General features: G+C 40.8%; 1 protein-coding gene across 1 annotated transcript in view; it reads right to left on the reverse strand.

Annotated features, from left to right (window-relative positions):
• Positions 1–6118: 6118 nt before the first annotated feature.
• Positions 6119–27513, reverse strand: part of LOC138354484 (oxysterol-binding protein 1-like) — a 164508-nt gene continuing 143113 nt past the window's right edge. Inside the window, exons 3-4 of the mRNA XM_069308800.1 lie at positions 22339–22466; positions 6119–6316 (exon numbers count right to left, since the gene is read on the reverse strand). Coding sequence (XP_069164901.1) covers positions 6134–6316; positions 22339–22466 — 311 coding nt within the window. The 3' untranslated portion in view covers positions 6119–6133. The remainder of the gene's footprint in view (positions 6317–22338; positions 22467–27513) is intronic.

The following is a 27513-nucleotide window of genomic DNA, read 5'->3' on the forward strand; positions in this document are numbered from 1 at the left end:
GAGCGTGCTTCCAAAGTTCATTAGTGCGGAAGCCAAGCCATTCTTGCCCTTAGCATTGCACGCACGGCCACCTCAGCCAGCCGCCGCCTAGGCCCCAGGCTACCTCACCCTAGCCTTGAGCACCTCGCTACCCTGAGGCAAGCCTCCACCTGCCGCTTAACCCCCACACCTCACTCCGCCACCTCGAGCTTCAATCAACAGCAGAGGAATCAGTGAGTGTGAATGTTAACAAAAGTGTGTCATTACCAGTAATTAGCATGAGTACTCAAACCACTGTTTCTCTGTACTGTATCATTCATCCATGCCAAATTTCTAGTGTTGACCTAGTTAGCTGTGCTGTGTTCGTTCTCCATAATCCCTCCATGGGACCGAGTTCGATTCCCAAGGAAGCACGATAGGTTCCCCTTCAGAGAGGAATTCCCCGGGGACAACCAAAGGACTAACAAGTCTGACATCAGACGACAACTAGAAGAGGCTGCCTGCAGACTGCCCAACCACAGACTCCACAAACAGCAAGGGACAATAAGTTGATGAAAACTTGAGAGCCAGGGGCCCAAGCAGATTCCAACGAGGAAGCAAGCACCACCCGCCGAGACACGAAGCGAAAAACTGCGACACCACATCCCGCAGGATCGGTGCAAATAGCTTCAGCAGCCCAGACAATGCACGCACCGACAAAAGCAACAGACCCAGGATTGGTCTTCATCCTGCCCACTGAAGGACAGGATGAAGGGCAAACAAACACGCATGGAGGTGCTCGAATTCGTCCCCCAGGTAAACTTGGACCACCGCCAATGCCTCGCCCCACTCAAGTGCAAGGGGTATGAAAGAAAGTACTCCAAGCATCCAACGACAACACAGGGCAGTCCCCTAGCCAGGACGATGCCAGAACCTCATAACGAACCAAGTATGGAGACGAAGACCCAAACCTGAAAGATGACGTATCCATTAAAGAGGCATAATACGGGTTGTGCAGGAGGTAAGTTGCAATGGCTGCCCCGCATCTCAGCAGGAGAGATGCGGAAAGCCGAAAACCTCTGGAAGGACAGAAGTGACAGACCCGAAGGGGACACGGAACCGTACACAGGGAGGAGCCGACACCAAATCCAAATCGAGGCCGAGTTGTCCTCCAAAGCCCCGGCATCACAAGAAAAAACCGGGGCAGCCAGAATGGCAGGAAGGAAGGAGGCTCACTGGTCTGACCCTGTCGCCATGGCTGGATGAACTGACTGGAATGCTTCCGTCATCTCCCCGGAAGGGTCAACCCCCGAAACTGCCCGAGTCTCAGAACCTTTTAAACCCTGCCCTGACCCCGAGGTCCTCAGATGCTTCAGAGCCGGAAGCAGGGCGAAAGGGGGGGGGAGGCCAGAATGGGGAAGAACTAAGGGGAAAGAACTAAGAGGTGCGGATTGAACCAAGGCCGAAGCAACCAAAACCCCCAAATACAGGTCCCTATAAGCAAAATGGGGCAGCCTCGGGGTTTCTGGGGTAGCACGTTGCAGCAACCAAAATCTAGCATGCAATGCCTGATCTGCCTGCACCCTGATAAAAGTCATCAGTGGACTGAGTGAATTGAGTCACAAACAAGCAACAAATCTCACAGGAGTTTCCCAGGGGCCCTTAGACTGGTATCGTTAAGGGTAAGCCCAGGCAGGGTACTGCGAACCGGCACCCAAGTCTACCAATCAAACCACTAAAAGCTGAACCCCCGGGACGTGTTCATTAACGGGGGTCTAGCAGGGGGTACCACCCAGAAACACACATGTATCAAACCTAATATAGAAAGCGGGCAACGAACCAAAGGCAGACTCCCCCACCAGACAGGAAAACAAAAAAGAAAATCCTGCAAGAGGACAACATACCCAGGTGAAACAGATCCGGCTGCTATAACATGTGATAACTAGCTGTGTAGTACCCCACCCCACTACCAGTGCAAACTACCCCTTACCCTAAGGTAAACAAGGGAATAGTAAATCCCCAGCACACTCAGGGCGGTCAATTACCGAGTAGCAAAAGACCAACAGAGGTTGACCCCAAGGTGACTTACGGATGATAACCCCAAGCCCCAAGGGCGGTATTTACAGGGCACTTAGGGAAGGGAACCCTAACCGCATGCAGCCCGAGTACCTGTGAAGATTACTCCCAGCTCACGCACCACCCTGAAGACAGCACTAAACACAAGGCACAGCACTAAAACAAGAAACAGGAGCTAGAGTCACACGACCAAGCCTCAAATACATCAGCCAAGAACTGGGATGTGGGTAGCCGGCGAGGGGGGGTCTGGGGTCCCCCCTTCCCTCTCCCCCCTCCTGGGGAGGGGGAAGCTGCGCAGACGGCAGCTCGGCACATGGTGACGTCATGCTTGTTTGCTTTTTTTCTTTGGGGAGTTTGTTTGACTTGTTTGACTTTTAGTGGTAGTTTCAAACAGAATAGGGGTTTGTTTTGGGATGCTTACCTTTCTGGGTGCCTGACCCGGTCGATGGCAATTAGACATAGAATGCTCCAAATCACATGTGTATTTCTATAGGTCATTGCTCCTGGTGCCTCTCTGAAGGGGCCTGGTTCTGCCTTGTGGTCCCCGGTAGGCCTAAAAACTCCATTCACGCTGACTGATGCCCAAGTCTAATAGTTCCATATCAGCCTGGATAAGCTCTGGGGAACCGTAGGGGCTCCCCCCCAGAAACAAGTCTACTCCTTACTATATTCTTCATATAAAGAACTAATTTAATTTCTGAAATATGTTCGACATAGGTGTTCAGAGACCATAAATATATCTTGTATAAATATTATAATACCTGTACTAAAGTGTAATAATACAGTAACCTATTTTAATGCTGCTAGTTGCATTAAAATTTTCCATTTACATTTATCACTTGGCTGTTAAGACCATAAATAAGCGAAAGACTCCTTTGTACAGTATTTCCATACAACAGTGCATCCATAGTAAAGTACAAATTAGTGCATTTTATTACTACAGTATTTAGAGAATATATTTATACACTGGGCCTAGTCATTATAATGTGTTTATCCTTCTTATTTAAATCATCTGGATACTTATCTATGATTATTAAGGTTCCATTAGTAGTCTTTGGGTCACCTGACAAACGAACTTGTCCTAAACAGAGATCATTCTCAAGTTGTAACTTATTATTATTTTATACTGGTTTATTACATTTATCTGGTTTTATTCTAATGCTACTGATTTTCTCAGTGGTTGAGAAACTGCATAAGGCAGGAATTTTCCTGCTCTAAATACATTTTGATTTCAGTTGTGCAGTTTAATTTTTTCGCCATGGCACAAAAAGATTTGACTGCTAATCATTCTCTCAAAGACATTAATGTATTATGTTAGTATAAGTGGGCTTAAACTTTTTGCCATTGTTTCATTGTGGAGTGGGGACAAGATCTAGTAAATCAAGCACCTCTGGTATCTTATCAATACATACTGAAGTTTTAAATGATCACCGAGTGCACATGCTGCTGGTACATTGCATGTCTTCATAATTATGCCACTCCAAGAATCAAGACTCAGGGTTCAGTGCATAGCCATGATGTCAGTTTTGAAGTGTGCTGTGTTTGCATTAATAATATTACTGTATATTGTTCAAGAAGATTATGTTATTCATGTTGTCTATTGTTGTGCTCAACACAGCTACATACTGCTCTTTCAAAAACTCACAATTTTCTTTGTCATTTATCTTATCTCTGGAATGGCTTCTCATTCTACAGTATTTGTGTTTCTTCACCTTAGTTTCTGCTCTATTTCTATAATCTATATAATCTATTTTTGTTTATTAATTTTTTTTAAATACAGTAGTAAAAAAACAAAATGGTGTGGTTGTAATAAATGTAATCCATCTATCCATGCATGAACTTGTTAATCTGAAACCAAACAAGCCAATACCCTAAGGTTCCCTTAAATTTGATCTCAACTTGTAAATCATTTTGCTAATATGAGCATCGAGAAACACAAGAAGCTTCTGCATAATTAGCACCGACAAATCAGGAATTCCTGTATTTGTTCTGACCTTTCCATTTGACAATAGAGTAAATATCAACCTTCGAACTGTGGCTATGATGAATAGCTTGCCTCTTTACATTAAAAAGTAATTAACTTATTAGGCGATAGATTTCCATGAAAAAGTTTCAGAAAAACAACTAGAGTACTGTAAAAGGTTGCAATATGCCCAAGTCCAAGGTGGTGGTTGTGGTGATGGAAGCCCATTGGAACTAATAACCATGCACACCACAACCACTCTTGGACTAATTTACTAATTTGTTAAATTGTTCTCTCTCACTATCTGAACATTAATAAATATCTCATTAATTTATACAAATTAGTAAGTGTTCAATAGACAAATATATGCCATGATAGTTTATATCTACATTAGTGACATTGGCCAGCCGTATGACTGAGAGGATGGTTTAGGGTTGTACTGAGACCCCTCCCCCAGAATTTTTTGGTATGAATGGTAGGCCATCATTAGAGCCATCTATTAAGCATAAGATCTATAGACAAATATAAACACACAGACAAATGTGTGTATAAAAATACATACACATTACTGTATATGCATTTATATAATAAACACTTGAGAGAATTTGTGTTAAGTTTGTTAAATATTTGGTAAATACAATACAGTAGAGGACTGTATTTTTAAAGAACATAACCATTTCAAGAAACTAGAAGGCACCTTTAATTTATTAATTGCTTATGGATGTGCCTAGGGGCTGGAGCCCCTAAGGAATAGTACTGTAGTTATATTTACCGTCACAATCCTTAAAAATATAGCAGCAATTACCACCAGAAAAAAAAATCTGGAAATTTCCAAGTGCAAGCTAATTAATCTTTACAGTAAATGTGGTCAATACTGCACAGATGCTGCTTGATATAAGATGAGCACTGGATTCCTGTTTATACTACATGAATTTTAAGCAACTTTGAAAACTGCAATACTTTTACTAATATTGAATAAGGTTTATAATGCAAATTAATAATAATGGAAATTATCCTGTCAAAATTAACTGGCAACTGACCCTTGCATTTCCACATTTTGTGAATTTGCAAAGCTGTCTGATTTAAATGCAGTATACAGTATTTGTTTTCTTTATACACTGTAGTACAAATTACTGTCTACAGGGGGAGGGGAGGTTCTTTGTTTACCTGCACTAAAATGGTTAATGCAACAGGCTTATAGAAAGGCACCTCTAAATTACCTTATAGTAACAATGCTTAAAAAATTTCCTTTTATCAGTCAATTTTCACTTAGACTGGGATGTCATCAACTCAACTGCTTTATTGTTGTGTTGTAATTCCAAGTCCTATTATTATACTGTACTTATTTCTCTCTCTAAATGAAAGATTATTTTTTTGTTCAGTGCCCAGCATATTTCAATTCCTAGCCTGATATTTCTTTGTCAAATCTTAGTGTTTAATTAAACATTTAGTTTATTTACCTTAGAGTACAAAATTTAGGTTCTATTTTAATGTTTATTCATTCCTCCTCTCGGTGTATTTATTTATTCAACTCCAGCTTGCTTAAACTTGTGATAGGATTATAGGTACTGTATAGCAATTCCTTCACTGATCCAAGCTTTTCTTTCTTCTCAATTACATCACAGCCTCTGTTATTGTTACAAAGATTCTGTGCATGTCATTTCCCTGAACTTCTTGATTTTGTTTGGCATTATGATATTTTTGTAATTGTACACATTTCCCTTTGTGTTTATGTGCATGTTTAATGTACTGTTATATGCATATACAAATACTGTACACAATACAAAACATAATAAACTACAACAGGTAAATACAAGTATTCCAAAATAGACAACTACAAACTGATAGGTGGGGGGAAAACATTAATTGCAATATACACTAACTTTTCTTTTAAATAGAACAGCACATAACAGGAACAGTTCCAAATTCTTACTATAATACAGAGTAAGCAAATATATAGCCTTTTGATTCAGCATGCTGTAGAAACAACTGGTAGCCTAAATAAACAATACTTAATTTTTCAAGCATCACAAATATGACAAATCTAATTTGTACTTTATTATCAATGGTACTAGGTATCTACTATTAATGAGCATGATCAGAAATTGAGTGGGAGATACTGTATATGAATGAACGTCATGCTCTACACATAGCAAGTAACTTAGAGACATAACACTTAAAAGCGTTTTGAAAACTTACACTATAGCTACTATCCGTATTGTTGTCTTTTCTCATGATGACTTGGACTGTGTTGTCCTGACCGTCGCCTTCACTGCTGGATGCTGACACTGTGTCCCCTACACCTTGACCCTCCGATGCCTAAGATACCCAAAGACCAACATGAACTACAAGACTTTCAAGTTTCAACATTCAAAGCAAATATAATTCTAAATATATATACTGAAAGAAAGCTCAGTCAAAATAAAGTGTAATTATATTAAGGACAATTACACATGTAGATGTATCAATATTGTCGACACACTCACCTTCACATACTGTACTAACACACACACACACCAAAGTGTCAGGGGCTGGGAAGCTTGTGAAATGGTACATAAAGACAAAGCAACAAAATCATTAAAGGAAGGGGGTGTAAAGAACAAAGAGAAGGGGAACATATTCCTGAAAATAGTATATACCAATATAGATAGAGTGAGATCGAAAATATTGGAGTTGAAGGATATAATTCAGCTCAAGGTCCCAGATATTGTCGCATTAACAGAGACTAAACTTGAAAAAATTATTTTAAATGAAGTCGTGTTCCCAAGGGGATACTTAATTTGGAGACGTGACAGGAAAACTAGGAAAGGGGGAAAGGAGTGGCTGTGCTGGTGAAAGAACACCTGAAGGTAAGAGAATTAATGTTTGAAAATCCTCGAGATATTGACATAATGGCATTGCAGCTCTGTAATCAAGATAAGCTGATAATTTTAAATGCCTATAACCAACCAGCAAGCAACACATGGACAAAGGAAGAACTGGATGACAAACAAGAAGGTCTCATAATGGTCATGAGAGAGATTATGGTAAGAGCTGACAAAGATAAATCCTGATTGTTGGTGCTGGGGGACTTTAACTTTAAGGTAATAGACTGGAAGGCCTACGAGGCAAGAACAGAGGACATACGGACAGGCAGATTTGTAAACCTCATCTTGGAGACATTCATGTATCAACACGTCAAGCAGGCCACAAGAATGAGGGATGGGGATGTTCCGTCAGTACTGGATCTAGTATTGACCAGGAAAGTGAACAGGAAATGTGTGAAACATTAAATGAAAAGTTCCAAAGTGTGTTTGTACAAAATGAGATCTTCAGAGAACCAGACAATAAAAATTCCACAGAACAACATTGAGCGTATAGAGGTGTTTAGAGATGAAGTGGAAAATATGCTAAAGGAGCTAAGTAAGAATAAAGCAGTTGGCCCAGATGGAGTTTCAACATGGGTTCTTAGAGAATGTGCATCTGAGCTCAGCATTCCACTTCACCTGATCTTTCAGGCATCCCTGTGTACAGGAGTCGTAGCAGATGTGTGGAAACAGGCTAACATAGTTCCAATCTACAAAAGTGGCAGCAGGGAAGACCCCCCCTCAATTATAGGCCTATATCATTGACAAGTGTAATAGTGAAAGTATTGGAAAAACTATTCAAAACTAAGTGGGTAGAACACCTGGAGAGAAATAATATAATATCAGAAAAGACAGTATGGTTTTCAATCTGGAAGATCCTGTGTATTTGAATTTACTCAGTTTCTATGACCGAGCCACAGAGATTTTACAGGAAAGAGATGGTTGGGTTGACTGCATCTATCTGGACCTAAAAAGGCTTTCAACAGAGTTCCACAAACGAGGTTGTTCTGGAAACTGGAAAATATTGGAGGGGTGACAGGTAAGCTTCTAACATGGATGAAAAATTTTCTGACTGATAGAAAAATGAGGGCAGTAATCAGAGGCAATATATCGGAATGGAGAAATGTCACAAGTGGAGTACCACAGGGTTCAGTTCTTGCACCAGTGATGTTTATTGTGTACATAAATGATCTACCAGTTGGTATACAGAATTATATGAACATGTTTGCTGATGATGCTAAGATAATAGGAAGGATAAGAAATTTAGATGATTGTCATGCCCTTCAAGAAGACCTGGACAAAATAAGTAGATGGAGCACCACTTGGCAAATGGAATTTAATGTTAATAAATGTCATGTTATGGAATGTGGAATAGGAGAACATAGACCCCACACAACCTATATATTATGTGAGAAATCTTTAAAGAATTCTGATAAAGAAAGAGATCTAGGGGTGGTTCTAGATAGAAAACTATCACCTGAGGACCACATAAAGAATATTGCGCAAGGAGCCTATGCTATGCTTTCTAACTTCAGAATTGCATTTAAATACATGGATGGCGATATACTAAAGAAATTGTTCATTACTTTTGTTAGGCCAAAGCTAGAATATGCAGCTGTTGTGTGGTGCCCATATCTTAAGAAGCACATCAACAAACTGGAAAAGGTGCAAAGACATGCTACTAAGTGGCTCCTAGAACTGAAGGGTAAGAGCTACAAGGAGAGGTTAGAAGCATTAAACATGCCAAAACTAGAAGACAGAAGAAAAAGAGGTGATATGATCACTACATACAAAATAGTAACAGGAATTGATAAAATCGACAGGGAAGATTTCCTGAGACCTGGCACTTCAAGAACAAGAGGTCATAGATTTAAACTAGCTAAACGCAGATGCCGAAGATATATAAGAAAATTCACCTTCGCAAATAGAGTGGTAGACGGTTAGAACAAGTTAAGTGAGAAGGTGGTGGAGGCCAAGACCGTCAGTAGTTTCAAAGCGTTATATGACAAAGAGTGCTGGGAAGACGGGACACCACGAGTGTAGCTCTCATCCTGTAACTACACTTAGGTAATTACACTTAGGTAATTACACACTGTGCAATTTCCCCAAAATAGTTCAAGTGAAAATGATCTTCATATATTAAAGTACTGTTATAACTTGTGCAATAACATGAGAGACTATCAATGAAGAGTTGTACATGCTGGTTTACCTGACATTACTGAAGCAAATGCAACTCATTAGATGCAAGAATGTGTAGAATGCATGAGGATTACCAAATTAAGTTTACAAAGCTTCAAAGTAGCAAAGTAGAGGGTAAGGAAGTAGATTAAAAATAAGATATAAAAGGATACCAAAATGGTAGAGAATGGGAAGACAGCAATCACCGATATCATCAAATGGTACTAAAGAATAATCAAGTTCCACACTTCATACCACTAAATGAATTACTGTACAGTATATCACTAAATGGTAATACAGTGCAGTACAGAACATCACCACTAGTAACAGTGTAGTACAGATCACCACCACTAGTAATACAGTGCAGTAAAGACCATCACCACTAGGAATACAGTATAGTAAAGATCACCACCACTAGGAATACAGTGCAGTAAAGACCATCACCACTAAGAATACAGTGCAGTAAAGACCATCACCACTAGGAATACAGGAATACAGTGTAGTAAAGAGCATCGCCACTACTAGTACTGTAGTGCAGTAAGTTTATATTTAACACCAAATGCAGTTCAGAAAAAGTCAAAAGAAAGAACAAAACTGCCTACCAAAAGGCACATGATATGCATCTCTCTACATTTCCAGTGATATTATTCTCATCAACTAGCAAAGCAGACGGCTCCACAAACTATTGAGAAATTATAGATTACTATGCTTATTATTTTTAGGTAGTCTGAAGAAAGAAATTAACAGCAATGAGATAAAGATGCCCATATACAAAATCAGTCAATATTAGCAAAAGCAGCCACAGGAATACTGTATCCCTCTCGGCTTTTCTTATGAGAAACTTCAGGTCCACTTTGCACGAGTTCTCAATAGATTTTTAAAAATTTATAATTTTCAAATTTTTCACAATTACTGCAAATATATATATCGCACAAAAAGTCGTGAAAAATATAGCACTGTACAATATTAAATTTTACAAATTCTCTAAAATACAAAAATCTAACGAGAGAACATTATATAATTAGGAGAAACCTCTTGAAAAAGTGCAGATGATAAAATGCTATCAACAAATTATAAACTATCTGACATGATAAAAGGCATCTAGGGTTTTTATAGGAGCTTCGTTAAAAATTTTAATGTATCAGTAGTCCCGATATCTTCCCAACAAATGTGTGTGTAAAATCAGGTACAGTATTACAGGCAGATCTCTTTAAAATGTGCCATAGTATAATTACACTTCTTGACTAGTTTGTCTAACTTTTAACTCTATTATTGAATTTCAGAGGTATTTATAATTTAACTAGGGTGTGTAAATTTATCAGCAATGTCAAATTTGCAAGGTCTAACTAAACAACTTGATGGGATGTCACAGGCAAAGGTGATATAATTTTGTATTAGGTCCAAATGCGTTATATTACAAACATGTGCTAATATATTTGTTGTATTAAAAACCAGCGTTGAAAAACGAGATCATTCATAATGAGAATGTGATGTCTCACTACAGACAAGTGTTAAAATGTAGGGAAAAACAAGTATCTATAGAAAGATTCTTAGTAAAACAAGCAAGCAGTGAGCCACAACCAGGTCCTAATGGTATGCCTGCAAAATGTAAGAGAGAGAGAGTACCCCACAAATGTCATCACTGCTGTTATAATGGAAGGGGACTCCCCTTCTAAACACTAATACCTCTCCTCCTGCCCCTTTCCTCACTGTCTTCCATATGCCAACAAGAGTCTTTCATAAAGATACGGTACCTAAGAGTATTATTCTGTATAAAATGTATTTTTTAGTTAATATTTTTGGGTGTGGAACGGATTCATTCAATTTACATTACAGTGGTACCTCGGAATACGAGTGTCCCTGAATACGACTTTTTTGGAATACGAGCAGGATTTGCTCGGAAAATGTGCCTCGGAAGGCGAGGGTTACCTCGGAACACGAGTTTGTTGATACGTGTACAGGTCGACTAGCGCATGGTGGCACGGCAATCGCGCCTCAGTTTACCAGTGTCTCGCGCCCAGTGACTATCCCACCTGAATTCTTCACAAGGATTTACAGTTTTTTGTCGTTTTTTTTGGCCATTTGAGCATAAAAGTTGTCATTATATATATCGCCATGGGTCTCAAGAAAGCCATTGGTAAGGCTCAACCTAAGAAAATAGCTGTGAGTAGAGGCAGTAGAGGATGTCCCTTCTTGATTAAGAAAATGTGTGAAGTATGGGAAGAACTGCAAAGTTTTGTTGATAAAACTCGCCCAGATAAAGCTGTAGCAGGCCGTTGCATTGACCTTTTAAATGACAATGTGATGTCTTACTACAGACAAGTGTTAAAATGTAGGGGAAAAACAAGTGTCTTTAGACAGATTCTTAGTAAGAAAGTCCTAGTGGTATGCAAGCAAAATGTGCCAGAGTGTGCATACCAGTGAAGTCCTCACTGCCTGATGTTATAATGGAAGGAGACTTCCCTTCCAAACAATAACACCTCTCCTCCTCCCTCCCTCCTCACATCTTCCATACACCAACAGCAGTCCTCAGCAAGGGTAAGTAATAACTTGAAAATAGTTTTGTAGTTTTATTTAGATGAATTAGGTGTAAAAATTTAGTTTGATGTGGGGTTTTTGGGGTAGTCAGGAACGGATTAATTCATTTCCCATTATTTCTTATGGGGAAATTAGCTTCAGAATACGAGCTGTCTCTAGGAACGGATTAAACTCTTAAACCGAGGTACCCCTGTATTTCTTATTGGAAAATTTGTTTCGGTTTTTGTACCGTCTCTGGGAACAGATTAACCACGAAAACGAAGATACCACTGTATATATAAATATGATTTAATATCTCATGTGAATACAGTCCTTATTTGAATATAGAGCACATTAATTTATTATTCATAAAAATAGCGTATAACTTGTAAATAAATTTAGAAGACATGTGACAGACTTTCTCTAGCTGTTCACATTTTTTTAACTGTTCTCAGGACTGAAAAATATGAACAAAAATAAATTTACAGGATACTATAATTCCAATATCTCATACTGTACTGTACATTAGTCTCAAAATTTTTTATGCAAAGCGAATTTATAAAAATTAATCAAAACAATTTGGGCAGCACCAGCACCAAAAAAGATAGCACTAATACTACACACACCGTAATTCCATCGGTTGGCCAGAGAACAAGAACTTATGGCTGCAGCATCTTTTGACTGGCGAGTCAAAAATCTAAACTTTGAAATAATTGGCAATTTATAAAATCAGGCATGATAATTTTGTTTAAATCCAAGTGAAGTACAAGAGAGTATGTAATTGTTTATAAGCTTGCAGTAACAGAGGAACTTCATTAAACTGGTTGTCATTATGCTTGATACTCAGTATGACTTCCTGAAATCCACATACATCATGATTCAGTAATGATAGGGTTTGTTTACCATGGCGTGTACAGCCAACCCACCACACACACACACACACACACGCACGCATCCACAAAATCTCAAGTTTGGGCCTTCATAATCTTTATTTCCTACTTCTAGCTGCACATAAAAAAAAAATGAGTAAAATGCAGTATGACAAGTAACAGCAGCTGTAAAAAATGATCATACTTTGTGGAGATTGTAAGTGTGGAGTTACAATAAATGTAGGAAGTGGCTGGGAATGTGGGATACTGGCAAATAAATGTGTCAAGTGGCTAAGGTCTTTGGTACTGGCACTGGTTGACAGCCATTTGTCAGTAATTACCTAAGTGTAATTACCCAAGTGTAGTTACAGGATGCGATCTACGCTCGTGGTGTCCCGTCTTCCCAGCACTCTTTGTCATATAACGCTTTGAAACTACTGACGGTCTTAGCCTCCACCACCTTCTCCCCTAATTTGTTCCAACCGTCTACCACTCTGTTTGCGAAAGTGAATTTTCTTATATTTCTTCGGCATCTGTGTTTAGCTAGTGACAGTGACACTTTGTTTGAGCAATCCCAAAGGCCGTCTGCCCCTGTCAAAGGTTTTCGTGCCTTGTCACCCATAAATTTTTGTGAAAACCATTGCGGATACGTACTGACCCCTGTCACCACGATGAGCAACCTACATGACGATCCGGCTATGAATGACTGGTCGCCAGACTGTCCAACTTGTGGCAGGACCTTCCGAGACTACAGAGCAATGCGAGTCCATCTGAGCCGCATGCACAGGGTTCAATACTATCAGGAACTCTAAGAGGCTGCGAGTAGAGTGGGTAGGCCCAAAGTGAGGTGGAGCAATGAGGAGAAACGCCTCCTGGCAATGGAAGAGGCGAGGCTGGAAGGTAGACCCAAGGTAGGCCGGGGGAGGTATGAACCAGAGCCTGCAACAGCGCTTTCCTTTGCGAACTTGGAGTTCATTAAGATTCAATGGAAAAGGACTGAGTACAAAGAATTAGTGGTGGAATACAGAAATCGTGCGGAAGGCGAGGGCTCAGAGTCTTCACTGTCTAACTCAGACAGGGAGGATGAGCAGCCTAGCCCATTAGATAATCAGAGGCAATATCAAGGCACCGGTGGGCGCCCCTGATGGCGCTGAACCTGACATGCCCCCCCTGACAGGACCCCCCCAGGAAGCTTCTTTAAGAGAAACCATGGTGTAATTCCTTGCAGCTATTGCACGCAGGGACCAGGAAACTGGATGAGGGAAAGAATTCCTTGATGAAGCAATCACTGACCTAGTCAGTGGTAACGGCCATAACGTGGATAGGATCCTCAAGCGCCATGCTCGAGTGGTTACTTCTGCCAAAAGATCTGGTGACCACGCACCGCACCCTCACCCTGCGCATAGACAGACCTCCACCGATTAATCGTGCCGATCCAACCCAACCTCCGACTGGACGAAAGAGGAAGCGAAGAGGAAGCGTAGAGCACAGTACATTCTGTATCAGAGCCTGTACGAGAAAGATCGTTCGAAGGCCGGTGAGCGCGTCCTCTCCGGAGACTGGAAAGTAACCCCCACCGAGGTGGAGCAAGCCCATCTCTTTCCATTCTGGGGGAGACACTTCTCTAGATTCATATGACCAGACCACCGCCCAATTCGTGACCGTGATCCAGTTAATCAGCAACTAGGGAACCCTATAACACCAGAGGAAATCCTTGTTGCTCTCAAGGCAAGTAGCAATGATGCTCCCGGCCTAGACGGCATTACTATACGTTTACACAAGTCTATACCAATCAGGGTGTTTGCCAAGTTGTTTAATCTGTGGTTGGTAAACGAATCCCTGCCACAACCTTTTCGCAGGAATAAGACAGTGCCATTAGCTAAGAAACATAACCCAGACTCTCCTTCCCACTATCGCCCCATAACCATGTCATCTACGATAGTGAGGCTGTTCCATAAGATTCTGAGCAGCAGACTCTCCGAGGCAATCAGGGTCTACAGGCGGCAGAAAGCTTTCGTCCCTGTGGACGGGTGTCCTGAAAACCTGGTGATCCTGGATGCCCTCCTAGCCGAGGCTCGTGCGCTCAAGCACAATACGCACCTAACGTTTCTGGATATGGAGAAGGCTTTCGATAGCGTCTCCCATCCGGCCATCCATTGGGCCATGAAACGTAAAGGCATTCAGAAGCTTTTAAGGACATACATCATGTCAGGCTATGATCGGTCCTCAACCGTAATAACCAGCCAAGGGGAGAAGTCGAAGGACATCCTCATCACTAGGGAGGTGAAACAGGGTGATCCCTGTGTCTCCCTTTCTCTTTAACCTAATAATTGCCTCATCAATTACTAGGGCTAAGGACTTGGAGCTAGGAGGGTTGGACTGGGGGGCGAAAAGGTATCAGCCCTGGCATTCACTGATGATTTGGTTGTGGCAGCAGACATGGCTGCCAGACTACAGAAACTTATAACAAGTATTTGCCACACACTGCGTGGCTCTGGCCTTAAAGTAAATGCTGCAAAGTACCGTACGATAGGCATAGCAATCAATGCGCATCGTAAGACTTGGCATGTTCCCACCAGGAGGGCATACTACGTTGGGGACGATGAAATTGGTACTATGAGTGTGGCGGATGAGTACAAGTATTTAGGAATACTAATCAGGGGCTAGGGGCAAACACCTATCCTATGATTCCCTGTTTGAGGACGGCCTGAGTAACATCACCCAAGCCCCCCCCTTCCCCCTCAAACCCCAACAGAGGCTATACCTATTAATTAAAACGCCACCTAATTCCCAAGATGAACCACCGGCTTGTTCTCGGACGTGTGTTCAAGATAGAGTTAGTGAGGCTTGACAGGCGGTTGCGACACGCCATTCGTGGCTGGCTACGACTGTCTCACGATATCCCTAATGCCTTCTTTCATGCCGACGTAAGGGACGATGGACTAGGAATTCCCAACTTTGCTACATCAATCTGCCTACAGAAGAACAAGCGGCTCGGGGCGTTGGTAGAGTTGGAGGATACAGTGGTAGTGGCAGCGGTTCTCCTACCTGCGTTCCAAGCACGAATGCGTCGATGGATAAACCCGACCACGGCTGCCGGAACCCCTTCTCATGGAACGACTGAGCGCTCTAGAAGGTGGAGAGCAAAAATGTACAGCATGGTTGATGGTGCTGGCCTTGCGTCCACTTGTGAGGTTCCTTCCTGCCACAAGTTGGTCACATCCGGTACCCATCTGCTAAGCGGAGGAGATTTTGCTCATGCCATCCAAATCAGGGCAAATGCTGTGGCCACTCCGTCTAGACCAGTTATTGGTAGACTTGAGGCTTCTGGTCTGTGATACTTGCCAGAAACCAGGGACCCATATCCCTTGCATGCTACAAGACACATGGGGCTTGGGTGAAACGTCATGACAATATCACTTGGTTCGTAGCTGGCCCCCTGCAGCAAAGAGGTTTTGAGGTGGAACGTGAAGTTCGTATACCGGATGGAGGGACCTTCTGCAAGCCTGACATCACTGCTTGCAAAAGTGATTAGGCCTTTATATTAGACACCCAGGTCTCTGCTGATAACTTCCCACTCTCCCGTCCCCATCTGAGCAAGTGGGACAAATACGGCACCTCAGAGATCCTTTAAACGGTGAGGGAACATAACAGGAAGCCAAACAACATCCGCCTCTTTGATAACCCTTAATTGGAGAGGAGGATGGTACAAGGAGAGTGCATGTAGTCTTCAGGATATGGGACTCACCAAGATTGAGATTTGATTGAGAATCTCACCTTGAGATTTGCTCTGTGAAAGCCCTGACCTGGACCTATTTCATCTACAGAATATGGTCCAAGACCACATCAAGGGGCAGACCACCTTAGTCCCAGGATCACCATGCACAGGGTGCATAAGGGTCAATATAGTCTTGTTTAGGTGAACCGCAGCCAGGATAGCTGGCAGCCAACTATCTAAGAAGAGTCGTCATCTGGAGTACCACTTCTCCAAATGGTTTCTCACAAGAGGGTGGATGACCTGGCTGGAGCCCACAAGTGGGTATGGCAGCGGCCAGAGGGACCCCCCCCATGTGCATACATGATATCCCTCCCATTCCAGGGCCTTGTTAGGAGCTTCCACTATGAATAGTTTTTTCCATGTATGCTGCTGTCAAGTCACCAATCCTGCCACATAGGCAGCTTGTTGTTTTGCCTTCAGCTTTAGTTCTTTTTTAATGATATACTGTGCACCTCTTCCTTTGTGTGCTGTGTCCCATATAAGAAAAACAAAATATGAAAGATTTTTTCCATTTTGTGTATGTTATCATTATTATTGTATGTTGTTATCTTAACCCTTGTGGGTTGCGATGAGATGTGCAATTTGTGTGTATTTTAGTTTGTTTGATAGGGAATTAGGTATGCTTAGGGGTGCCTTCTCGCCATGCCCAGTGGCTGGGGAGATTAGTGCCCTGAAGCTACATAAACACCCTATACCCTCCCCCTAACCCCCCCCCCTCAAATTGACAAAGGGAGTTAGGGGACAACAATTGCCTCCATGCTGCTATTGTCAGCACTACCTCAATGATCCACTATGCACCCCATTGCTATTGAGTAACAAGAATGCCAAGCAGGCGTGGCGAGCGCCTCAGGCCATGAGGGCGTGGCAAACACATCGGGCCCCGACGGCGGGTAAGCACCTCAGGCCCCGGGGGCGTGGCGAGCACCTCGGGGCCCCGACGGCGTGGCGAGCGTCTCAGGCCGAGGGCGTGGCGAGTGTCCCTGTAGAAAAAGAATTCCCTTCTTCATATCTATCCCCATTTTGACATTTTGCTTCAATGAGGTTCATTTACAGCTTTTCTCTGTCCTCTTTTGAGAGGTCTTGTCTTATTGACCAAGGTTTGCCATCCTCATCATTCTGCAATTTCCTGGCATTTCTAAGCACTTCCGTCATGTGTTTCACTCCATTAAATGTCACCCTTAAGGGGCGGTTCTTGTCTCATATTTACCTATCCTCCTAAAATCACTGACATGTTTCTTTGAATTTAGGCCTTCTAGTCCTACTATTTTCTCTGACTTTCATCTCTTCTTCTGCTCTGTTCACCCTAGATGAAGTTTCCTTCACAAAACATCCAAAAATTATTATGGGCTTACTTTTATGGATGTATATATAGTGTAATAACATCAAAAGGAGTGTTGGGAGAAGCCATTTTGATGAGGGAGGTTGTCAGAGACTGCATTTCTGAGCTAGCTTACACACAGTTGATAGGAGAAAATCAATATTTTGGCCTTAGTAATTTTCAGGGAGTGTACAGCTGTGTACAAAATGATGTCTCCCTTAGTATAGGAGCCCCTAGGCTATTCCCACGTTCAGGAAGCATTCTGTTCTCTAGCGCTGTCTTAGGTAGATGTGGACCCTCTGTTCCGGCCAGAGCAGGGGATTATTCCTGTCTACATCAAAGTTCAGCCAGCTGAAGTGTATCTCTCTGTCCCCAACATTATTGTCACAGAATCCGGTAATTGAAGGGTGCTGGTAGACGTCACATAACGAAGATACACGATAGAAGTCTTAGCCGTCACACATGATACCCCCCCACAGGTGCAACCAGACTGTGTCCAGTAATCGGAGTTCATCGGCTTTATCTCGAGTGACCCATCACCATATCTTTGAGTAAACTGTGCAAATGGGATCTAGCAATGCGATTCTAAGTGTTTGAGTGAAGATTGTGTAGTGATACTCACATTATCGAGGATTGTGGACTCGGTTTAATTTTCATCCACTCTGTGTTCACGCCGTGCACCTATCACATGGTGCCCGGAGATATTTCAGCCAGCCTTCAGCCAGCCTTCAGCAAAATCACACTAGTGTGTATATCCGGTGTATTGTTATAAGCACACTCCTGAGTTCATCAGTACAGGAGCCAGGCGATTCTCGACTTAGTGTCTTGTGGCTACACCACCTTAGCCACACACACTGCCTGAGGCAGAGCCCCAGCCGCCTTGCACAGCCGTGCCTCACCCCCATCTTGCTCACCTCACTCCGCAGTCTCCTTTGTCTTCAATCAACAGCAGGGGTCATAGCGAGTGTGAATGTTTATCGAGTGTGTGGGATATGCCGGTATAATCAAAGTGAGTACTCAAACCATTATTTCTTTATATCGTTCGTCAAGTGCCAAATTCCTCGTGATGACCCAGTCAGCCAATTGGTGTTCGTTCTTCAAAATGCCTCTATGGGAAGGAGTTCGATTCCCCAAGAAAGCACAATAGGTATAGGCCTATTCCAGTTAGTCTGCGTGATTACTTTGTAACCAGACCCTAAGTGTGTGTCATCTTACACTATATTAATTACACTTTTAGCAACTGTGTAATTACCTAAGTATAATTACCTAAGTGTAGTTATGGGATCTTCTTGAGAGGTTATCTTGGGATGATTTCCGGGCTTAGTGTCCCCGCGGCCCGGTCTTAATGTGGTCCTCAGGTGACAGTTTTCTTTCTAGAACCACCCCTAGATCCCTTTCTTTGTCAGAATTCTTTAAAAATTTCTCACATCATTTTTAGGTTGTGTGGAGTCTATGTTCTCCTGTTAGTGTGTGTTGTAGATTGTGTTTTTATTGTGTTTAGTGTTTCAATATTATACCATTACTGTGTGTTTAACTATGTTCATGCCATTCTTTCTTTACTTCCAGGGGAAATGCAGTACTGTATTTAAAAGGTAAGTGTGTTATTGTATTATTATTATTGCATTATTTTTATTGACAGTTGTGTCAGTGTGTTGTGTGTTGTTCAGTGCTATGGTTAAGTACCATATGTGTACTGTATTGTGTTGGTCTATGTGACCCGGTGTTGTTCAACTTAGTGTTCATTATTTTGAGAAGTTAGCGTTTTGATTTAACGTAATTATCATTTTGTTTAATACGAGGTGATTAGCAATCGTGTTGACTAATCAGTGTTTGTCAAGCGGTCTCGGTGAGCGCCGAACGTTAACGTAATTCTCCGAGTTAAACTGATCTGTCAAGTCTGACAGGACCTTGAGTGGTTACTCAGGAATTGCTAATAACTCGGAAGCTCTTGTTTGACTTCATTGACTTGTTTGACTGTGTTGACAGAGTGGTATTAACATAGTTTACCTTGTTTTTTCTTGAATGTCCTGGAGATAGCTTAACGTAATTGGAGTTAGATAGATCAAGTATCATCGGTCTGTCATTGGGTATTAACGTAATTAATTGAGTGTTGCACTGGTCTCGGTGACAAGTCTATCTTGCTATTCTATTGTGTCATTGTTATCGTTTGCCGCAGTCGTGACGACCTGCAATTTTGCGTCTGAAGTGGCTGCCACTTTGTTAAGTGTAGTTAATGTTAGCACCACGAGCGGTCTGAACCGGAAGCGCGTTCTTCCTGGTTGACTACCTTTGACAAGCGCCATGACGGACATTAACGTAATGTTAAACTATTCTTGCCATGTATCACTAGTACTAAGTTTTATGAATAAATTGTTATTTGTGCTTTTATGTTCACACCTTCTCAGACCCTTATACCTTATACAGACTCTGCCATTGCCCTTAAAAGTGACACTTCATGTTGCTCTGGATACTTGGACTTTAACTAATTTCATGGCGAATATAAATATATAAACTAAATATATAAATATTTGGTGTGAGACACCTACAAGCTACTTGGACAACTACCATCAGTAGTTATGGAAGCTCCACGACCCAGTGGATCGGGAGTGCCAAGGATTTGGACTCCTGCAGTTTCTTTATGCATTCGTGTGCAGTCTTAACGTAATCAGCTTTCATTACAGCATTTGTTTTGTTGCTGGTGCAGTCCTTTCTGACCAAGGTCACTTGTATTGATATAGTTATCTTATTCACTATAGGGGATAACCATCACATCTGGTGCCCGACGTGGTGCTGGGAAATCATAATTGATAGAACCACGAAGTGCACATTTGGTCAATTAATTCTTATAATCTATTCACTCATAGGGGAAAATCTCACAGAGGTGGCATCATCTGCATGACTTGTCATGCTATGTAAGAGTAGCCACTATGCTCTTTGGGCACTATACCAGCTTACTTGAACAGTTGTGGTGAACAAAACATGTAGATACTTATATATAACATCTGTATCTTGAGGTTATCTTTAAATGATTTCGGGGCTTTTAGTGTCCCCGCGGCCCAGTCCTTGACCAGGCCTCCAACCCCAGGAAGCAGCCCGTGACAGCTGACTAACACCCAGGTACCTATTTTACTGCTAGGTAACAGGGGCATAGGGTGAAAGAAACTGCCCATTGTTTCTCGCCGGCGCCTGGGATCGAACCCAGGCCCACAGGATCACAAGTCCCGCGTGCTGTCCGCTCGGCCGACCCCGTATATAGTGAATAAAAGCAAAAACAGTATGGTGGGAGGAGGATGTTGGCAAGTGACGTGCTTTTGAGGGAGGGAGTGGTGGCAAGTGGCTGGCTGGCTGGTGTGGCAGCCACTCCTCGTTGCTTTTTGACTCACCATATCAACTTAGTGGTTCGTTATGGTCAACAAAAGATGCAGATACTTGTATATAACTTGTGTATATAGTGTAATAACTGCAAAAGTATTTATTTATTGTTTTATGAACATAATTGAATCACTAATATGCACATCATATTTTTGAGTATAGCGATGATTCGCACATTATATTAATATATTACACTACACAGTATTGAATAATATTATTGCAAAAAAACTAAGAAAATCAATCAGACACACTGAAATAAGTAGGTAATATCATCATTGTGGTAACTCCCACCTGACAGCTGGGATGGGGGAGCAGACTTCCTCTGGTGCTTGCTGTTTACACATTTTTGCCAGACTTCCCCGCGCTATTGCGGTCAAAATATCCCACCTACGATTTTTTTTATTATTTGTCCCGTGATTAGGGAATGCAAATGAACACTTTTATAAGACAATTTTTTTTTTTTTTGTGCCTGAGGGTGTTGATGGCCAAATAGCCCAGAGCAGCTTAGGGGTTAAGAACAGATATCTTTAATGCAAATGAGTTGAAAGAGGATGGCAAACAAGAATGACCAAGATATTTAGGATCAATGTACAAGTATATTGTATGTACTGGATGTGAAGCATACCTCAGAGAAATTAAACTAAAGCAAAGAAAAACTGGAAAACAGTTCAAATTCATAACTTTATTCATAAAAATTTGTTTAAACAAATTTTTTACTTTATTTGCAAAATTCAAGTACACTATATATTCACACAAGGAAACAATAATGGTGCTAATAATGATCGCTATAAATACAGTATACTGTACAGAACATATACAAAAATAGTAATGCCCCTGATAATGACACCATGTACTGTGAAAGGTAAATGAGATGGGGTAGACTTGCGTTATAATGAAATTAGAGTATGAAGGGAGAAAAATAGGCTGTTAAATGTTATACAAAAATATAGAATTATTCTGGTGTATATGCTTTGAAATTGTGTGTAGAATGTAAAATGGAAATTGACACCAATGTGAATCTATACCCCTGTAAACAAGGGAGGTAACGAGACAAACAAATTGAATGATACATTAAATGACTGCATTAAATGATAGTGAACGACATGATCACAGCATATTGTGTTATGTACAAGCCTTGAAATTGAATGAAAAAAATAAGAAAGGTATACCTAGTAAGTGATCAAGGAAAAATAAACAAGATTTATAGAAATTTGAATTTTGTGTCATCTTTGTTTCTTACATTAAGAAGCAAACTTAAATGTGACTAAATGTACCTGTTCCAAACATAATATATTGGGAATGAAGCAAGGTTGAAAAGAAGAAAAAACGAAACATTAACCCGAACATTAAATATTTCTTAAAATATATCACAGCCTACACTTCGTAATGTAAACAACAACTTTATAATTTATGGCAAATCATTAACTGGAAGGTTAACTTCAAAATCAGATATTTATATTCACCTGAGAAACATTGGAATTAGACCTTTTGTGTGCTTGGCTAGTATTTACATGCACAATAAAGTTTTCTGCTAGCTCTTCAACTGCATCCTCAAACTCATTCTCCTCCTCATCCTCACTGTGACTGTGCCCTGAAACAGAACATAGAGATATAAGAACGAGAGTAATGTACTAAAACAGAGGACATTATATCAAGAGCATAATGAAGGTACAGCACTTGGAATATTTATTGTAGCAAATAAACATTACTTCCACATTTACAAAAATAAATTTGCATTGTTTCATAAATTCCTTGAAGAACCTAGTAATTTGCATGCTGAAACAGTCCACAACATTATGCGAAGTTAGAAATTCTCAGCTTATAACAAGTCGGTAAACAACACACAGTTTGGCTTAATAAGGGAAACATTCAACTTAAAACTTGTAAAAAAATTATAAATTAACAAAAATTCTTCCTAATTTCACTGATAACCTGCTCATGAGGAATTTATCTTCAGTGTATCAGTGCTCAAAATTATGCATGATTCCCATGCCCACTAAAACTGGAAGACACAAGAATAAAATATTATTCTATAGAAAGAAATCAATCAATGATTTGGAAGGGTAAAGAAAAAGCAACCTTAACAGGTAGGCATGTGCAAGAGATACAGAGTATCCAGTCTTGTTTGGATATTTTCAAGCAATTACCTTTAGGCAATTACAATATTTTATGTCCAGTCTTGTTTGGATATTTTTTCCTAAGTACCAGCTAAATTTCCAGGAGTTTTAACATGCACATCCTTCACCTCCTGAAGTTAAATTGAATCATCTACCACTCCTTCAGAAATTAAATATTTTATATTTTATTTTTTATTAATTTTTTTCTTTGGTACAGTGTTACCTCAAAATACGAGTATCCCTCTATACGAGTTCTTTGGAATACGAGCAGGATTTACTCGGAAAATTTACATCGGAATACGAGCGTTGCCTCGGAAGACAAGGGTGTCGATACGAGTACAGGCCGACCTAGCGTGTGGTGACACGGCAATCGCCCCTCAGTTTACCAGTGCCTCGCGCCCAGTGACTATCCAGCCTAAATTCTTCACCGGGATTTATAGTGTTTTGTTGGATTTTTGGTCATTTGACCATAAAAGTTGTTATTATATATCTCACCATGGGTCCCAAGAAAGCCAGTGGTAAGGATCAAGGCAAGGAAGCGCATGTGAGGATGACAATAGAGGAAAAACAAGAGATCATTCGGAAGCATGAAAATGGCACACGTGTTGTTGAACTTTGTAGGCAGTACAACAAAGCCATGTCAAAGATATGCACTATACTTGGCAAGAAAAAGGACATTATGAGTGCTAAAGCAGCAAAAGGCGTAAGAACAATCACGAAACAAAGACCACAAATACTTGAGGAAGTGGAAAAGTTGTTATTAATTTGGATACACAACAAGGAGTTAGTGGGTGATAGTGTTTCAGAGGCCATCATTTGTGTAAAAGCCAGGGTATTGCACGAAGACCTTGTAAAGAAAACCCCTGGAACGAGTGCAGATACGATAGACTTTAAGGCAAGCAGGGGATGGTTTGAAAAATTTAGAAAAAGAAGTGGTATTCATAGTGTTGCGAAGCATGGGGAGGCTGCCAGCTCAGACAAAACAGCGACTGAAAGATTTATTGAAGAATTTAAAGAGTTTGCAGAGGCTGAGGGATACCTACCTACTGCAACAAGCTTTTAATTGTGATGATACATGACTGTTCTGGAAAAGATTGCCTAAGAGGACATACATTACCAAGGAGGAAAAATCATTGTCCGGACACAAACCTATGAAAGATAGGTTTGCTCTTGTGCTGTGTTCAAATGTGAGTGGCGATTTGAAAATTAAACCCTTGCTTGTGTATCATTCTGAAAATCCAAGGGTTTTCAAACAGTATAAAGTGCAGAAAACCCAAATGTGTGTCATGTGGAGGGCTAATAAAAGGGCATGGGTGACTAGGATTTTTTTTTTGGAGTGGGTGAATGAAGTGGTGTGCCCTGCCATAGAAAAATATCTGCAGGAGAAACATTTGCCACTCAAAGCCCTGCTTCTCCTTGACAATGCTCCTGCTCATCCTCCAAGCTTGGAAGATAAATTGTTGCACAGATACAGTAATTTTCTTACAGTAAAGTTCCTTCCTCCTAACACCACTCCTCTAATTCAGCCTATGGACCAGAAAATCATAGCGAATTTTAAGAAACTTTATGAAAGGGCACTTTTCCGGAAATGTTTTGAAGTGACTGAAGCCACAAAACTCGCCCTCAAAGAGATCTGGAAAGACCATTTTAACATTTGTGGTGCTTTAAAACTCTTTGACAAAGCCTGGCAAGAAGTGACCCAAAGAACCCTGATCTCTAGCTGAAGAAAATTGTGGCCTGAATGTGTGACAGAACTAGACTTTGAGGGGTTTGAGCCTGTAAATTAAGTGCCTATTGTCGAGGAAATTGTTACTCTGGGCTGGCAAAAGGGCTTGGAATTGGATGGTGGTGATGTGGAGGAGTTGGTGGAAGAACAACGAAGAACTGACCACCGAAGAACTCCAAGCCCTTCAAAAAGAACAGCAAGAAGACACAGCTGAGGATGTTTCTCCAGTGGAGGAGGACGAGGCAACAGAGAATGTCCCTTCCGCAACCATTAAGAAGTGGTATCAGATGTGGGAAGAAATGCAAACTTAAACGACTCACCCAGAGAAAGCTGTAATAGGCCGTTGCATTAATCTGTTCAATGATAATGTGATGCCTCACTACAGAAACATCTTGCGAAGAAGGAAAAAACAATCATCAATGGACCGCTTTGATGTGAGAAATTCGAACAGTGAGCCAGAACCAGGACCTAGTGGCATGCAGGCAAAACGTGCCAGAGTGCGCATCCTAGAGAGGTCCTCACTGACTGATGTTATAATGGAAGGGGACTCCCCTTCCAAACAATAACACCTCTCCTCCTTCCCCCCTCCTTACCATCTTCCATATGCCAACAGTAGTCATCAGCAAGGGTAAGTAATAACTTGAACATAGTTTTGTAGGTTTATTTGGATAAATTAGGTATAGAATTTAGCTTGAAGTGAGGTTTTTGGGTAGTTGGGAATGGATTAATTCATTTCCCATTATTTCTTATGGGGAAATTAATTTCGGATTACAAGTTTTCGGAATAAGAGCTGTCTCCAGGAACGGATTAAACTCTTAAACCAAGGTACCCCCTGTATAAAACTTCCATATTTTAAAATTTTGTGTGTCTGCTCTCAAAAACGGTTTCCTCTTTGTTGACTATCTTTTAAAATAATTTTGCGTGGTTATCATAGTTCCTCTTTCCATTTTTTAATTTGCATATACACATACAGGTACTGTACTATAGTGGTACTGTACTATCGTAATCTGTTCCTAGAGACGTGTTTTCAACCAAAAAAATCGTCAATCAAAACGAATTTTCCCACAAGAAATAATGTAAATTGTATTAGCACTTTCGTTCCCCGTGGACGTTGGTGTCCACCAGGGACAGGGGAGGGAACGTCCAAAATTTAAATATTTGTTAAAACTATTTGTTTTCCGATCATTATGGGACTTTTTATAATGCACACATTTAGATTGCGAACCATTTGAAGCCAGAATGATCGACGTAGCATGAAAACTGAACAAATTGGTATCAAAATGAACGATGTAACACGAAAATTGACGGGTAACGCTCACGGGTAATACTTGGCCGATTTTCGGGTTTGCTGCAGGTAGCACATCCGGCTTTGTGATCTTGTATGCATATATCCCTGTAGAGAATTTTATTGCAAACATTTTGATACCAAAATGAATGATGTAACATAATAATTTACGCGAGAAAACACATTTTAGTGCAGGTGTTGTGGGTGTGTGGATGGGTGCTTGCTCCCGGGTAACGCTTAGCTGATTTTCAGGTTTGCTGCAGGTGGCATGCCAGGATTGTTGATCCTATATGCATATATCCCTATAGAGAAATGTATTGCGAACAATTTGATACCAAAATGAACAACATAACACGAGAAATGAGGTCGCTCATATGGGTTGCTCCTTTGACCCATTCGTGTACAGACGTCGTCTTCCAAATAAACCGTAGTGTACAAATTAAAATTTTACGATGAATTTGACGTCGTGTTCCAAAAAATTTGTCTTCTAGGGCAGTCGTCAACTGAGGTTCCACTGTATATCCAAAACCTTAAATCTTTTTTTCATAACATGTATTTCTTAATTCTGGAATCTATTCTATTGCATGTCTTATGACTAATTGGGTTATATTGTACCCATTGTGTTTCTTTAGCCAATGACACCATACCACAGCTGCATATACTGGAAAATCACTGAAGGGCTAGGAAGCCCATTAGGTGTATTGAGGTTTCCTTCACTTGGGGTGAAGCTATCTGTTGTCACTCATTCAGTTAATGGCCAGGTCCAACATGTGCATAGTGTCCACAATGCTAGTTTAGTTTTTAAATATACTTACATGAAGAAATATTAAAGAAATTTATGTAAGTACAAGTGAAGAAATATTGGGTATTGCATTAGGAACACTGCAATACCCTAATAATATTTGCTAAAATTCTGAGGGACCACTAACTTTAGTGTTTACATAATGTTCCAGTTAAAACGTATTAAGTAACAAACCAAGGTCTATAATTCCCAAGAGGCCCATTCCAACTTCCCCTTCATTTCTGTTACATGACACTTTGTTTCTTATTATTAGGGACATGAAGTCTGTCAGGTTTCCCACTCAACCCCAAAAGTCACCTATCTCCCAGGTACTGCTAAGTGAACTAAGGTCTCATGTGTTAGGTTTCATGCTCAAATACCTGCCCTTCTTAAGTTTCATTATGTTATTTTCAAATTTGTGCAAACACATTTAATGCTTGTAAACATGTTGATATAAATAATTTTACACATTGACGATTCAGGCACAATACCAGGAATAATACACAATATAAATTAGGTGCAAAATTGTGCAATACCAATGTTCCCCTCTTATTTCTGATAAGAAATAGAAAAATAAATTTTGTATGCACATATGCAATGACTATTGATGTGCATGTAACATGTGAGAATAGTGTATGCATAGGATCATTCCTTGTGTTTGTGTCACTGCAATGCCTATGTTCATTCATCTATAAATGCTTGTGCAACTGCACGAGCTCATGCACCTGC

The sequence above is a fragment of the Procambarus clarkii genome, chromosome 63 (genome assembly GCF_040958095.1).
Source record: "Procambarus clarkii isolate CNS0578487 chromosome 63, FALCON_Pclarkii_2.0, whole genome shotgun sequence".
Classification (NCBI taxonomy): Eukaryota; Metazoa; Arthropoda; class Malacostraca; order Decapoda; family Cambaridae; genus Procambarus; species Procambarus clarkii.